Source organism: Aythya ferina, assembly GCF_964211825.1.
Source record: "Aythya ferina genome assembly, chromosome: 3".
Taxonomy (NCBI): domain Eukaryota; kingdom Metazoa; phylum Chordata; class Aves; order Anseriformes; family Anatidae; genus Aythya; species Aythya ferina.
This window is the reverse complement of record NC_140298.1, coordinates 49,605,063-49,619,700: the sequence shown is the minus strand read 5'-3', so window position 1 is coordinate 49,619,700 and position 14,638 is coordinate 49,605,063. Positions and strand designations below refer to the sequence as shown.

The 14,638-nt window shown below is 37.9% G+C and overlaps 1 protein-coding gene across 4 annotated transcripts in view; it reads right to left on the bottom strand.

The window, feature by feature from the left end:
- Positions 1–14,638, bottom strand: part of UTRN (utrophin) — a 366,839-nt gene that overhangs the window by 55,976 nt on the left and 296,225 nt on the right. For all 4 annotated transcript variants that reach the window (XM_084513507.1, XM_084513506.1, XM_084513508.1 and 1 more), the window contains 2 exons: positions 6,638–6,699; positions 5,580–5,654 (listed from right to left, as the gene is read on the bottom strand). In XM_084513507.1, the coding sequence (XP_084369633.1) occupies positions 5,580–5,654; positions 6,638–6,699 (137 nt within the window). The remainder of the gene's footprint in view (positions 1–5,579; positions 5,655–6,637; positions 6,700–14,638) is intronic.

The window sequence follows — 14,638 nt, the reverse complement described above, 5'->3', positions numbered from 1 at the left end:
ACATTCTGTTAGAAGTCAACAGCATTTTGATACTATATATTTAAAAAATGAATCAACGAGAATACCACAATGACACTGCACAGCTCAGCAGAACATTAAAAAAAAATGAAGTCATCTGTATAGTTAGAAGATCCTAACTTCAGATGTGCACACATTGGGAGCCCACTAGACTCCACTAGACTTAGAGAATTCTCTGCATTTCCACAAAGTAGAATCACATTAAATGACTATCACTTTTGATTAAATGTAAAGCAAATCATCTTCTTAGGCAAAAATGTTCCCTAAAATGCAGTAGGAATGTGCTGAGGCCTGATCAAATGAACAGCAGTGGCTAAATGAAGACTTGAAAGAAAGCACAGAGAAGGAACACAGTGAAATTTCTTGTCATTTTCCAGAAGACTAAGTGATATGCTTTCACAAAATACATTTCCATCTCCTTTATTACAGCATACTTTCCATAGCAACTGCTAGGGACATTTTACATGGGATGAGATCTTTGCCACCAAATCCACATTGGTTTTGGCATTGTGAAAATAAAAATTTGTCAATGAGCAATTCTAATTCATTTTGCTAAACAAAGTGGAAAAAAAAAATCCTTTTTGGTGTAAAAGAAGGAAAAATAATGTAAGTTAAAAGGTAGTAAAATCTCAGTGTTACTTTTTTTTTTTTTTTTTTTTTTTTTTTTTTTACGTAAGTGAGGAATTAAGCAACAGAAACAAACAAAAGTTGATATATATATCAACATGCTTGCTGAAACATAGAATAAGAAGTATATTCTGAGTTCATAAGGAACTGTTTCTGGAGAGCCAGGAATGCATTTACACTATAAATGTCATTTCTCAAATGAAATGAAACATGACAATCTCAGATGTGTTGTAAATTGCTCTGCACCAACAGCATTAAATAATGACCCCAGAAGGGCAGTCTGTGCAAATCAAGTAAGTCAAGCTTGGACCAAAAAATAAGTGCAAGCAGAAAAAAAAGCAGAAGCAAGATAACACTAACTACTATGAGCAATTCTGCCAAGAATTCACTGAGTATCTACCAAAAAAACTAAGGTTATAGGCCAAAAGAAGGTTACATTCCCAGTCCTACTTCTTCTACCTACCTTTCCTAACGTCACTATAAAATGAGAGACAGTACCTCATCTTTCCCTCATTGACAACTATAGATTCTACTCTGACTTTGCAGCATCAGACTTACAGGGGATTTATGTCTGTTTGCTGTTTATATCATTCTTTTTTTAGCTCATCTCCTGGGTTTGATCTGCTGGGTTACGATGTCATATTCACATTTCTGCCAAAGGGACTGGGAAAGGCACCTTCAAGTATGTTCATATTCAAAGGAAACTCTGCTGGTATACTAATGCGAATTAAGCAAAATTTATGCTTTTGGATGATACCATTCATGGAGAACAACCAAAAGAAAATATTACCATCCCTGCTTACTTCAGCAGTCACCTGGCTGAATGAACTTTGGGTACAGGCAGCTACCCTGCAGCGGTAAGGGCTACACACTAGCAGAGCCCCTGGATTGGTCTGATGTAAAGATGGGTTACTTTCTCATTACATTTCAATTTCTAAAAGTTTTAAAATAAGTGGGGTTTATGCAGATGGGAAAAGGCTAACTTGAGACTTACATGCTATAGCTGGCACGAGGCCAACTGTACACACCTTTAGCACCTTTTTGTAGTACTGTTGCACCTGCTCAAAAGTGCGGAATGACCAATAATCCTGTTAAGCAACAAAAAGCTGAAAGCTGCATCTTTCCTTTCTGCAACGTGGAGACTTTCCCAAAGGAAAATGGTAAACACAAACCCCATCATTCAGCAGGGTTTGAGCACATGTGCATGCCGAACTCAGAAGCAACTAATGACATGCAGCTGCCAGTGGCAAATTTGAAGCTGCTGTAACCCCACAGAAAATAGAGAGGCATTGCTGTGGAACTTTTGTATTAGAAAAACCCTGTTAATGAGAGTTCCTGCAAAAGACTGGCTGAGGGAAGTCTATACAGCTCTCTCTTTCAGTCCAGTGTGGCTCACTGTTCTTTCCTTAGCCCTGTGCAGTTGATGTTCCTACTGGCATTGCTAAGCTTTATATCACCTAGAGGAGCTCAGTGACAGCATTCTGAATATACATGGTGGTTTTGTTCCCTCTTTCCCTTCCAATACTACACTTCAGTATCTGGTGCAAAATCATTTTCTGAAAATGAGTTGAAGTCTGCTGTACAAGAATAAAATATCGTCAGGGCCTGGTGCTACATAGCTGTTCTGTACAGGCTATTCTCCCAGGCCCCATTCTTCTTGTGTCACAGTGGGAAAGTGCTGTCAGTATGTCTGGCTCACATAACGTGAGACCGAGACTAAGAATTTGTTCTTTCCAACCTGCAACCTTTCTCAGCTTCCTACAAAATAAATGCACGTAGGTATGTATACACATACACTAGTCTCTGCAGGAATCTACCTTCCAAAACCAGAGTAAGGTGAATCGTGACTCTACTTGTGTATTTCTAAAAGGGCAGAGGGGAACAAGAGCCTCCCCAAAACACTTACTTAAGAGCAAAAAAAATAAAAGAGAAACTTTGCATCAATGAAGTTTTCCAAAGCACAGTTCTCAAATTACTTACTTCTGAACGTGCTCGTATAGTACTAACACTGTGTTGCAAGTCCTCACTGCAAAGTCAAAATCCATCATGTGCAAGTGGTACTGTGCATGCCTCTTCAGCTGTGCCCTTGGAGCTCTCACCAAAAGACCTTTTCAGCTACACACACTCTGCGGCTGTGACAGCAATTTGTCATGTTCTACATTTTACAGTGACCTCATTTTCTAGTGATTTGTTTTGACATTTTCACTGCCTTAGCTCATAAGCCTTTCTGAGGCATTATGCATCCAAATACCTTTAAAAATCAACAGTTAAAATTATGGGAAATACAATGGAAGACTAAAATAACTCAGACCAGAGAATGAATGCCAGGGGCACAGAAGATGACCCTGTTCCTACCTTAAAAGAAGGCCACCACCAAAAAAAAAAGTTAAAATAATAATAATAATAATAATTCTAGATGTTGCTTAATCACTCTCCCCTTCCTCAGAGAGGAAGTGTTAGCACAGGCCATGTTTTGGTCATCCCAGCAGCCATACATGGACCAGAAAGAGGTCAAGAATCATCACAATTAAAGGGATTTTCGTCTGTTCCTGGATAAGACATTATCTGCTAAGCAAACAATGAAAAAAGTAACATTTATTATATTTTTCAAGGTGTTTTTTAAATTCTGCCAGATATTAGAGAATTTCTGTTCAGAGACAAAAATATTGTAGAATTTAGCTTTGTGGATAATCTATATTGTCCTTCTTAAAAGTCCACATTGTTGTGCTCTCACAAATTAAACCGATGCTTTGTCAAATAGGCACACATAATAAAGTGTTTTTTGGCTGTTGTGATGAGGGAAAGCAGGTTCTCAGTCTCCCTCTCATAAGACAGAGATGGAGCAAGCAAGCAGCTTCATAAATAACAAGGCAGACTGGATCTGCAGAGATGACAGTTTTACTCCTGGCCCTTTTAAACCAGAGTCTTTTCTTTACCTTTTGCTGCTTCCCTCTTTCCACCTCCCTCTGAAGCTGGAGACAATATTCACTCTGATAGTAGGGCACTTTTGAAATCTATGAATGAGGAGAACTCACTATTGCAGTTATTACAGAAATTGATATAATTTTCTGTATAAGTAAGGGCAGGAAGTATGTTCTTCCCCAAAGCATATTAGATGTTAGGAAAGTGAAGTTTGTTCTATACAGGTGGCTAGAGCATCCATATGCCTGTCAGGAATAGGCAGCATGATTAGCATCCATCATGTGCAATCTGTTTTTTCACTCTTTCTTCCTGAGAGGAGCATGCCTAAGGAGACTTTTACTTTTCTTTCTTGCTCTGTTTTTGTGTTCTTTTTTTTAGGTATATGTTGATACATACTTTACAGTGAAATTGAGTGCACCTTCAGCAAGTTTGCCAATGACACCAACCTGTGTGGTATGGTCGACAAGCTGGAGGGAGGGGATGCCATCCAGAGGGACCTGTACAAGCTTGAGAGGTGGGCAAGTGTGAACCTTGTGAAGTTCAACAAGGCCAAGTGCAAAGTCTTGCATCTGGGCTGGGGCAATCCCAAACACAAATACAGGCTGGGTGGAGAGTAGATTGAGACCAGCCCTGATGAGAAGGTGTTTGTTGCTGAGAAGCTTGATATGAACCACCAGTGTGCACTTGCAGCCCAGAAAGCCAACTGTATCCTGGGCTGCATCAAAAGAAGTGGGGCCAGCAGAACATAGGAGGTGATTATGCCCCTCTGTTCTGTTCTTGTGAGACCCCACCTGGAGTCCTATGATCAGCTCTGGGGCCCTAAGCACAAGAAGGCCATGGAAGTATTAGAACAAGCCCACGAGGATAAGCAGAGGGCTGGAGCACCTCTTCTGTGAAGGTAGGTTGAGAGAGTTGGGGTTGTTCACCTTGGAGAAATGAAAGCTCCAGGGACACCTTATAACAGCCTTCCAGTACTTAAAAGGGACCTATCAGAAGGTTGGAGGGGGACTTTTGTACAATTGCATGCATTAATAGGACAAGGGGTAATGGCTTTAAATTTAAAGGTGGTCTAGTGGGAAGTGTCCCTGCCCATGGCAAGGGAGGTTGAACTTTAAGTTCAATTCCAACCTAAAGCATTCTCTGATTCTATGAAAAATAGTTTAGACAGCTGCACCTACTCAATAGACATCTATCTTCTCCTGCTGACACAATCTATCTACTCTTCAGGGTAAACTGTGGCTGAACTACTAGATTACTTAAGAACAGGGAAAAATGCCAACACAGGTCTGGGCAGAAGCACACAGACACTGATCCATATTAAATACATGCTCATTTCCTGTCTGAGACCCTTCCCCACACCCCCCAATATACATGCACATACTATTATTGTTAATAAAAGCAGCTTGTTTTGTTGTAGTACCTTTGTATGATTAAAATGTAGAGCAATACCAACTACCCATAACCAACCATACAGATCCATACCCTATAACTTTGCACTTCAAGAGGCCTAAATTCTTCTTTAACTAAAGTTAACACAGCAAGATACACTCTCTGAGAGAGAGGATTCTTTTCAAAATTAAATCAAGCAGTAGTAAACACTTCAAAAAAATGGAATTTAATTCTCTAAAATATAAAATATCTGATTTCATGTCAAAGATCAAGATTTTAGCTCAAATCATTTCAGACTAGATTGTATCACCTTGTATGAGAAACAGAATGCAATAGGCAGAGGTTCAGTATTGATCTGCCTATCACTTCTCAAATTGTTATCAAAGGGAATTCCATTTCACCCCGTATCATTTACCTTCTGTAGCCCTTCTTTTCAGTCAATGACTTCATTTATTTGTGACAACAATACCTATTATTGGGAATTCTTCCTGCCATTTTGTTGTCTGACAATCTGTCAAGGATGTAACTGGCCCCTTGTTAAATGTGAATCTCACAAAGTTCAAGCTGACCATCCCTTCTGCAAGTACTGTAGAGAAATGATTTGTCTCAAAGGCAAAACTCACAGCACAGTGCTTTCTGCAGTCGCCGGATTTTGATAGCTGTACGGTAGGCAGAGAAGCGTACGTTGTTCAAGTCAGCTGAAAGAGCAGAACAGAAATGTGAGCAGCCCTAAAAAGAGAGTCTGTAAGTTTCCATCATATATAAATTTTCACAGTGTTACATACTTTAAAAAGCCTGATATCCCTTATTTTTCTCTGCAATCAATTAATAGCATATATCAGAACAAACAAAAACAACTGACAAGTTATTGTTAAAAAAAAAGTCCACCTGCAGGGAAGACCTTGTGGTTCAGACAGTGCTGGGCCCTCAGAGATTGGCACATCAGAAATCCTGACACTATCTTGGCACACATAACACATATCCATACGATAGAGCTTTACATGTGTATTATGTAGAGCTGAATAGATTTCAGATGAGTGTTCAAATACAGTACATCTCTCAAATATTTTACATCTCAGACAGAGGGCAGCAAAGGTCACAGTAAAGAAGAAAAAATGGCTCTTTAACTGATTATTTCTATGACATGACTTTGTTAACACTGCTTTGAAAGGAGTTGTCAGACAACCTTAAACTCTACTTTAGAAACTGATAGGTACAGTAATTTATTTTCCCTCACTTAACAGTATTTTATCGTTCCATGCCTCAGAAAGGGAGATTTCCCAGTAAATGCATATGTTAGTAAGGCATGTTGAACTAGTTGTATCATAATATGGCCTAGCCTTCACTGACAGCATAGCTGGCTCTGATATATTACAAAAATCAGTTCACTCCAGACTGGTAGCCCACATCATTGGACAACCCAATGTGGACTTTATAGAAATAAATAGGATAATACATTAAAGCATAGTGTCAGAAAATGTTTTTCAGAATTAAAATTACCAAAAGGCAATGGATGTGACATGATCAAGGCAGTAGGTTTTGTGCAAAGTAAGTCTGATCACAGCAGACTGGGAAATGCTGTGACATACAGGTCATAACAACTCAGAGGTGGGTCAACAATCCAAGCTCTCATTCAGGGCATGAATATCATGTAGTGCTTTGTTTTAAGAAATGTACTCACCTAAGGACTGGAAAAGGTCAGTCATTTTAGGATGATCCCAACAGGTTGTCTGTGTCTCATGACTATAAAGGAATAAAGCAATCAAAATTTCAGGTAACATATATATACACACATGAAAAGGAGAGGGGAAAAAAAAAAAAAAAAAAAGAAAAAAAAAAGGGATATTCTGACTTTGCTTTCGAAAGGGAAGAAATCCATCAGATCTTTAGCTGGAAGACCTGATTTGTGCCACTCAGCTCCTTGATGTTTTTAGTCACAAAGTTAGATGATAGCCACCCATATTTAACATTAGATTTTATTCTAAGTGTTGTATCTGTTGAACTCTGAAGCTGAAGCACATTAATAAGATAAAAATGCAAAACTTCCTGTTACTGCAGCACAGTAAAAACATTCGTAAAACACACGTTAAAAAATAAAAAACATTGAGGTTTTACTTCAGATTCCACTGCATACCTGAAGACATGTATCAGAATACATACAACAATTTTTAAGTTTTACCTGCAACACATCTAATGGAAAGCCTGACCACTTGTCTCACACTTTACCAGACTATCTTAATTCAGGGGCTGTGCTCTATGCTAGTATTCACAGAACAGAGATTGAATAGGCAGCATCAATTAACCCACCGTTTAGTACTGTTGCTTTCATTCACCGAGGTTTCACATATGCTGCTATAGGGGTCATAATGCATACTACCTCAGACCTAGTGAAATCTTGAATTTTGTTCCACGTGCCACATTTTGCGTGTTTCTGAATATCAATTGTTGGAATGATTGCACAGTCTTCCCTTGAAATATTTACACTTGAATTAGATTTCTGAGAAAATTAATTAGAGAAGTTGAGCGAAAAAGATCATAGCACTCACTTTAAAAGTTAATAACAAAAATGAAATGATGCCAGGTTAGCAGACTTAAGAATAATGAGCACAGAACACAGCTTATTTCAGCTTTGTTTCTACTTAAAAATTGTTAATGCACACATTTTTCACATACAGATGTAGTTGGTTGACACTTTTTCATTAAATGTAGTGGACTCTGTCTTCAGTTGGTACAAATGGCTGTGCATCTGTGGGTGCACAATAATTTCACACCAACAAATACCACAAAGCAGAGGAGGCTCCAAACCAAGAAAGGGCTGAAAGGCCTTTACATTACCCGTTTGAGATACACTACTGGAAGGTGCATGCACTGTGCCTCTGCACAGAGGATATGAGACTGGGTTTATATTCTGTACACCAGTGTGACCGTTCCAGGTTTGGGTCTGGTCTAGGTCTCTGCAGTCAGTTTCTCTCTGTCACTAGGCTGAATTCTCTCTGCCATGAATCTCACTTGTATACTGGCACCATCACAACTTTGTGAGGTGGTTTTCATGGAAGTTCACAGACAAATATGTATTACCAATTAATTCAGAAGGTATAAATCCTCTTTCCCCTCTTTGTGATTATTCCTTAGTAGATAACAAAAAAAAAAAAAAAAAAAAAAGGAAAAGCCCTGCACATGATTACATTTAAACAAGAGAGATTTAGGCAACATGCAAAACTACATCTTCTGTTAGACATTGCAACTTCAAAATATTATAGTAAACTCTCCCCAAATCAGAAGAGAGAGGAAGTACATACTTACATTTGAACACATTCCTACTTTTAATTACGTATTTAAACCCTGCCTAAGCAGACTTTCTTTCCTAGGCTGAAAGTTTTCTTTGGTTTCAGTGTGATAACACCACTGCATGATACCATTGCCGCTCTAGAAAGACACTTCTAAAACAGCATTATGTTTAGCCTTGTCCAGAAAAGTCATTTCAAAAAATAAGTAGATATACAATTATTTCCCTGGATGTATTTGGGTCTGGTGCAGTGCCAAGGTAAAGGCAACCAACTGTCCAGCACTCTCACAAGCCCTGGTATAGAACAAATTACAGTATATTAGAAAGAGGAACAAATATAATATGATGGCTTGTAACGATTGACTTACTTAATAATCCCAAAACTAGTCCTGAAGATGCCAAATATCTGCACTATTATGTTAAGTGACATGCCACTGTTATGTTAGCCATTTAAAATTGGTTTGTGTTGACAAAAGCCATTGCAACTGTCCACAGTAATTGATCCAATAAGTGATCAGTTTAATAAAGCTTGTTTTAATCTCAACTCCTCTGATAAAAAGGGAAAAGGAGGAGGGGGGGAAGAGAGAGAGAAAGAAAAAACAATCCAAGATTGGTGATTTTATTGCTGACATTGTAAGTAGAAAAAAAGTCTTGTAGTTCCTTAGGAAAGGCTTTAACCTAAAAGACCTTCAAACTTCTTTGTTGAGAGTGAAGGTAAACAGCAGTACTACAATCGATGTTTTATGTATGTATACATAAAAATATATTTCACCTTTTTAAATGTTAAAATATTAGTGTAAACAATGTATGTGAAAAACGTGCAAATTCAAGTCCTCTTAAAATTTTTCATTCAGTTCTTTCACGTGCCACCTATGGTAGCTACCTGTCACGGGGATTCTCTGAGATGAGTTAGGAGACCCCAATGAGCATCATCTGGTGGAAGTGAAAAAAGGAGAGAGAGTCTGGGCTTGTTCACAATTCCCCAAGAGCCAGTACTACCCGATAGCTGCTAAATGGCTACATGAGGGGAAGGTGGTTGTGCCAGACTCATCCCAAAGCAACTAGAGAGAAAACATCCATGAGAGCTGAGCAATCTCATACATGAATCCAGAAGAGAAGAGTCATGGGCTTACAGTGAGTGAATCACCAACTGAACAGCCTGTTCAGGTCAAAGGAGGCAGCAACACCACTGCTGCAGGCAGGGTCAGTACTTCCACTGAATCTATTCCATGGATTAGGCTTCATTTTTGAGGCACTAAAGCAAGACTACACAGGACAGGGCTGAAGGAAAAAAATGTGACTGCAAATTTTAAAAGAGCTATTAAAAAAGGGTGGGGGGAGGGAGAAGGAGGGTTGGAATCAGTCTCTAGAGTGACATTTCTTAATGCAAAGTTTTGTTTGATAACAGTTTCATAATACGCAGGGACTTCTATTTACAAATTGATTTTCACAGGAAGAAAAAAAATGGGTGTGCAGCTAACCTTTCCATGCTACAAATAAAATTGCTAGACAAAGGAGTCATTTTATTAGGCGCTTAAAACTGGAGGTATGAAAGACAAAGTGCTTTCTCGTGATTTGGTTTGTAAAGCAGTTCTTTGAAAAAAACATCCATCTTTCCCTGCTGTAGATACAGCAGCTTTTGTGTTCCTAATGCAAGCAGATGAAGTCCTAAAGAACTTGTTTAGAAACTTTACAGTACTGGATGATCTGGAACAGATGAGATGGACTTGACTAGGGGAGATCTTTCTGATCAGGACCTTCTAGCTCCTTTTTATACAAACGCATGACATATCACAGAATCACAGAATTTCTAGGTTGGAAGAGACCTCAAGATCATCGAGTCCAACCTCTGACCTAACACTAACAGTCCCCACTAAACCATATCCCTAAGCTCTACATCTAAACGTCTTTTAAAGACTTCCAGGGATGGTGACTCCACCACTTCCCTGGGAAGCCTGTTCCAGTGAAACATCTAACCTAATCAATAATCAATCTGTTTAACTTTAAGTAACTAATTAACTGCCTATCAGTTTCTGACCAGAGAGTAAAAGCAGTGTTCCCTTGCTTCTCTGATACCTTGCTCAGTAAACACAAACAACATACATGAGACCTACAAGAAAGAGAAAGTTCATAATAAGCAAGATCACACATTTTTTTATATCTCTTTTACACGGATGCATGAAAAGTGTCATCCCTACCACAACCAGAAACAGCTAAAACTAGGTAAGCAACTAAATCAGTACTCATTTTTCTCAAAATAAAATAAAATAAAATAAAATAAAATAAAATAAAATAAAATAAAATAAAATAAAATAAAATAATGCTCTAATCATTTTCTGAAGATTTCCAAGCAAAACGGTTTTATTACATCACACAGAGAGCTCCAACTGAATTCCTCTGGAGTCTATTTAACTTCTGATATGTCCAGAAGGCAATTAGTGAGAATCAGATGGATTGATTTCACCACACAGAGAATACAGGAAGTCTTCAGAAAATTCAGCCCTGTTAGCCTCTACTAAGACTGTGGAAAATGTTATTTTCTGTATTTTTCTATAGAAAAATACAATCTGTAACCCTCAACGATAGAAAACAGCCTGCAGAGAAAGCTAATCAAAACCTAAATTTGGAATGATGCTGGGAGGGGAAAGAATTCTACAGGATAACTTGTCAAAATTCCTGAGAAAGTTCATCATTTTTAGTCATCTCACTGAACTGAAAAAACTCAAGATAGGCATTTAAGGAAGAGCAGACCAATCTATACAAAGTCTTCCTTTTCTTTGCAAGTATTGTGGCAGTTCTGCCCCAGGTTTCACCAACCAGCATTAACAGAGCAACCACGTTTACTCCGGTCCTCATGGTTTAAAGTCTGATACTCCTCAACTTGCAGATTTAGAAACAGAATCTTCATATAATTGGACGATGTGTTGTCGCCCACTAGAAGTTGATCTTTGAGCTAAAGCTACCCAAGAAATTTCAGTCTAAAGGCTCCAGTTTTTTGTGTTTTTTTTTTTTTTTTTTCATAAAGAAGATACAGTAGAAATTATATTCATTTTATTGCCATCAGAACCCTATTTATTGCTATCAGAACCACTTCAACAGCTTTTTAGAACCTTTTACAAAATCACTGAATGCATTGCCAAGAATATTCCAATTAACGTACGCAAATAAATTCAAGGACAAACAAAATAAAAGGTCCAGTTTTGTTTAGATGCACCTATAATTTCACAATGGAAATACTCTACCTCCATGATTTAAACCTGGTATGCAAATGTTCACATGCTCATTGTTCAGTCCAGAGAGGAAGAAAAACTGCTTATATGTGGGCAACTGATATTAAAACAAAGAAACCAGAATAACAAGATTTCTTTTCCCGTTCATTTTTCTTAAATCAATTGATCTGATTCATTACTCCAGTTCTAGTGATTTATGAGAACCATAGCGAAACAATTCTTGGCAGTTGCAACCATGCTAGTGTAAGTGTAGCACAACCATAGCTAGCATACACATTACAGAAACCAAACAGAGGGTATGTCATGTGGCAGCATGCCTACATATTTGGTTCAGATTTACAGCCTGCAGTGACAGCATGGCATGTATATGTACTGTTCTTTGCTTTATCATAATAAATTCATTCAGTATTTTTTGTTAAGAGAGATTTACAATATTTCCACTGCTCCTTTGGAAGAAAATCCCTTTATGGTCACTGATGTTTCTCTTCTTATTCAAACTAAGACACAGTGAGATGACTGAAAACCATTTTAATACCAGAGAGCAGCATGACCACAATGAGACTGTTAGGTGGCTGCTGCTGTGACACCCACACCAAGGAGCACCTTCTCTCATGAGTACTCAGCTTCAGGAGCTTGTAGAATAAGGTGATATTTACATTCAGTAGGAGTAAAAAACAACTGGGCTCATTAGTCATCTTGCATACAAATGGAAGTGCATAAAAAAAGGTCTTTCCGAGGTCTACAGGAGCTCAGGATATGAGGTTTCATTCTGCACACAGGAGTTGGTGTAAGAAGGCATTTCTGCTATTACACAAGTGAGCTGGTCTGCAGAACAGCAGCACAAGTGGTGGCACATATTACATCTTTCAACTTGGATCAGTTAGGAAAGAATTAGAAGTGTTTCCCTGACTAAGTCACAAGTTAATTCACTTAGTGTTATTTTTTGGTTAGTATCACAGGACTGAGTTACTCAGAATAAGAGAGTCTCAGGTCTTTTCTGCCAACACTTACCAACATAGACAGATAGTGATAAGACAAGGGGGAATTTATTCACTCAGAGGGTGGTAAGGCACTGGCACGGGTTGCCCAGAGAAGCTGTGGATGCCCCATCCCTGGAGGTGTTCAAGGCCAGGCTGGATGGGGCTTTGGGGCTTTTTTTGGCTGGATGTGGCCTAGTGGGTGACATCCCTGCCAATGGCAGGGGGTAGGAACTAGATGATCTATGAGGTCCCTTCCAACCCAAGCCACTCTATGATTCTATGAATATAAAGCCACACAGCAAAACATGCATCCATGAATAGATTGATGACAAAGCAATGTAATTTTAAAAGGCCTAAATGTATCTGTGTAATCTTAAATAACTAGAAAATAAACATTATAGATATAATATTTCAATTTTTAAAAACTTATTAATGAATTGCTCTAAAGCTTAAATGAGAAACATTTACCCTTACAATCTGCTTCTTATCCATTATATTTCCTGGCAGCTTTCTAATTATAATTGACAAATATAATCCCCATTAAAAACACTCACTGACTGCGAATTCAGAGCTAACACGCAGTTAGCATTTAACTTATGATCTCTAGAAATAAGAGAACAATCCTCTTGAAATGAATGGAGCAAGTTGCACGTCTCCATTTGTTTCAAGCTGTCTATGGACTTGAGAAAAAAATAATCAATTTAGTCTTTAACTTTTTGTCTAAAAGAAAGTAAACGAGAAAGACAGAAGGCTTTTTATATAACTTCTTAGTATGGACAAAGCCTGTATCTTTGTTGATAGTCACTGGCAAGCAAGACAAGGGCTGGTAATAAAACTGTACTCCGGGATCCATGTTAAGAAGCTTTTTGCTCCTATAGCCATTTGCCCAAAACATTAAGTGAAATCAGAACCTTTACTGATCTCTAATGAACCTGTAGCACTCAGAGCTATGACTCTGCTGCCCTTGCTGAGTTTCAAAAGGCAGAACAACATCCCTGCTTTATAAATGTCATGGTGTTTTATCCAGATACTGTATACTTCCTTTTTTTTTCCCCCACTTTGTTTTTTTTTTTGTTTTGTTTTGTTTTTTTTTTAAGCCCATTAGAAAGTACTGTTTTATGGTGAAAAAGAGTCAGCATAATGCATTGCAAGGGTAATGTATTTTAGAGGTTGGTGGAGCAATTTATATGCAGATATTTTGAAATCTCTCCAGAGAAAATGTGCTACTGCACTTCTCTAATAGAAAATGAAGACCAGTGCAGCAAGTGGTAATTGAAGAAACTCTCAAAAACTGAAACTTGTATTAGCTCTTTCTGCAAATTATTTTATTCTTCTTTCTAAAGAAATACTTCTTAATACTTCTAAAAATGGTTACAACTAGTATAAGAGTTAAATTTCCCAGTTTCATTATTTCTCCTCTTCCCTACACAGACATAAAACAAACATCAGGACAGATTTCCTGAACAGTCTTGAAAGAAAAAAAACATCTAGAAGCAGAAAGCATTTTATTCCTTTCCCCCATAAAGTTGAACATGATATAGGAGGTGATAAAACAGGATTTTGAAAACCTTGATGATTCCAGACTCTTCACAGGATGATAGAAAAGTAACCAAGGTGACGATGGAGTTTGATATGGATCAATTTAATGATTACACCAAGAAGCTGCTCTCCCTATTAAATGCCCTGCATGAGATTAAACTTACTGTGACCCTTTTTGCATTTCCCTTTTGTTTCTTCTGCACAGTACAAATATCTAATAAATTACAGCCTTGAACGGTACACAGCTGAAGCACACTTAAATTACAGTTAAATGAACAACAGTGAGGAATGCCAGGGTAATTATGTTTTCTGAATGAATATTCCTTTCAGTGAATCATGCATTCCTCAAAGATGCTTAAAGATCATATATAGTGTCTCCTTTTTTCTTGTTTCTTCTCAGAACATTTTTATTGAAGTGCTATGTTACATAGGCTTTTTTTTTTCATTATCTGGTATGGCCAAACATGTCTTATTTGTGCAATTCAAATAGTTGTAAATGAAAAACAGCAGAGAACACTCCTTATTAACTCTCCAACCTTTGTAATCCAGCCTATGAAAGCATGCATTCAATGTCATGTTTGCCAAATCATTTGTCCAAACTTAACACTTTAATTACTAAGAGTGCATTAGTAAATACCATGCGTGCT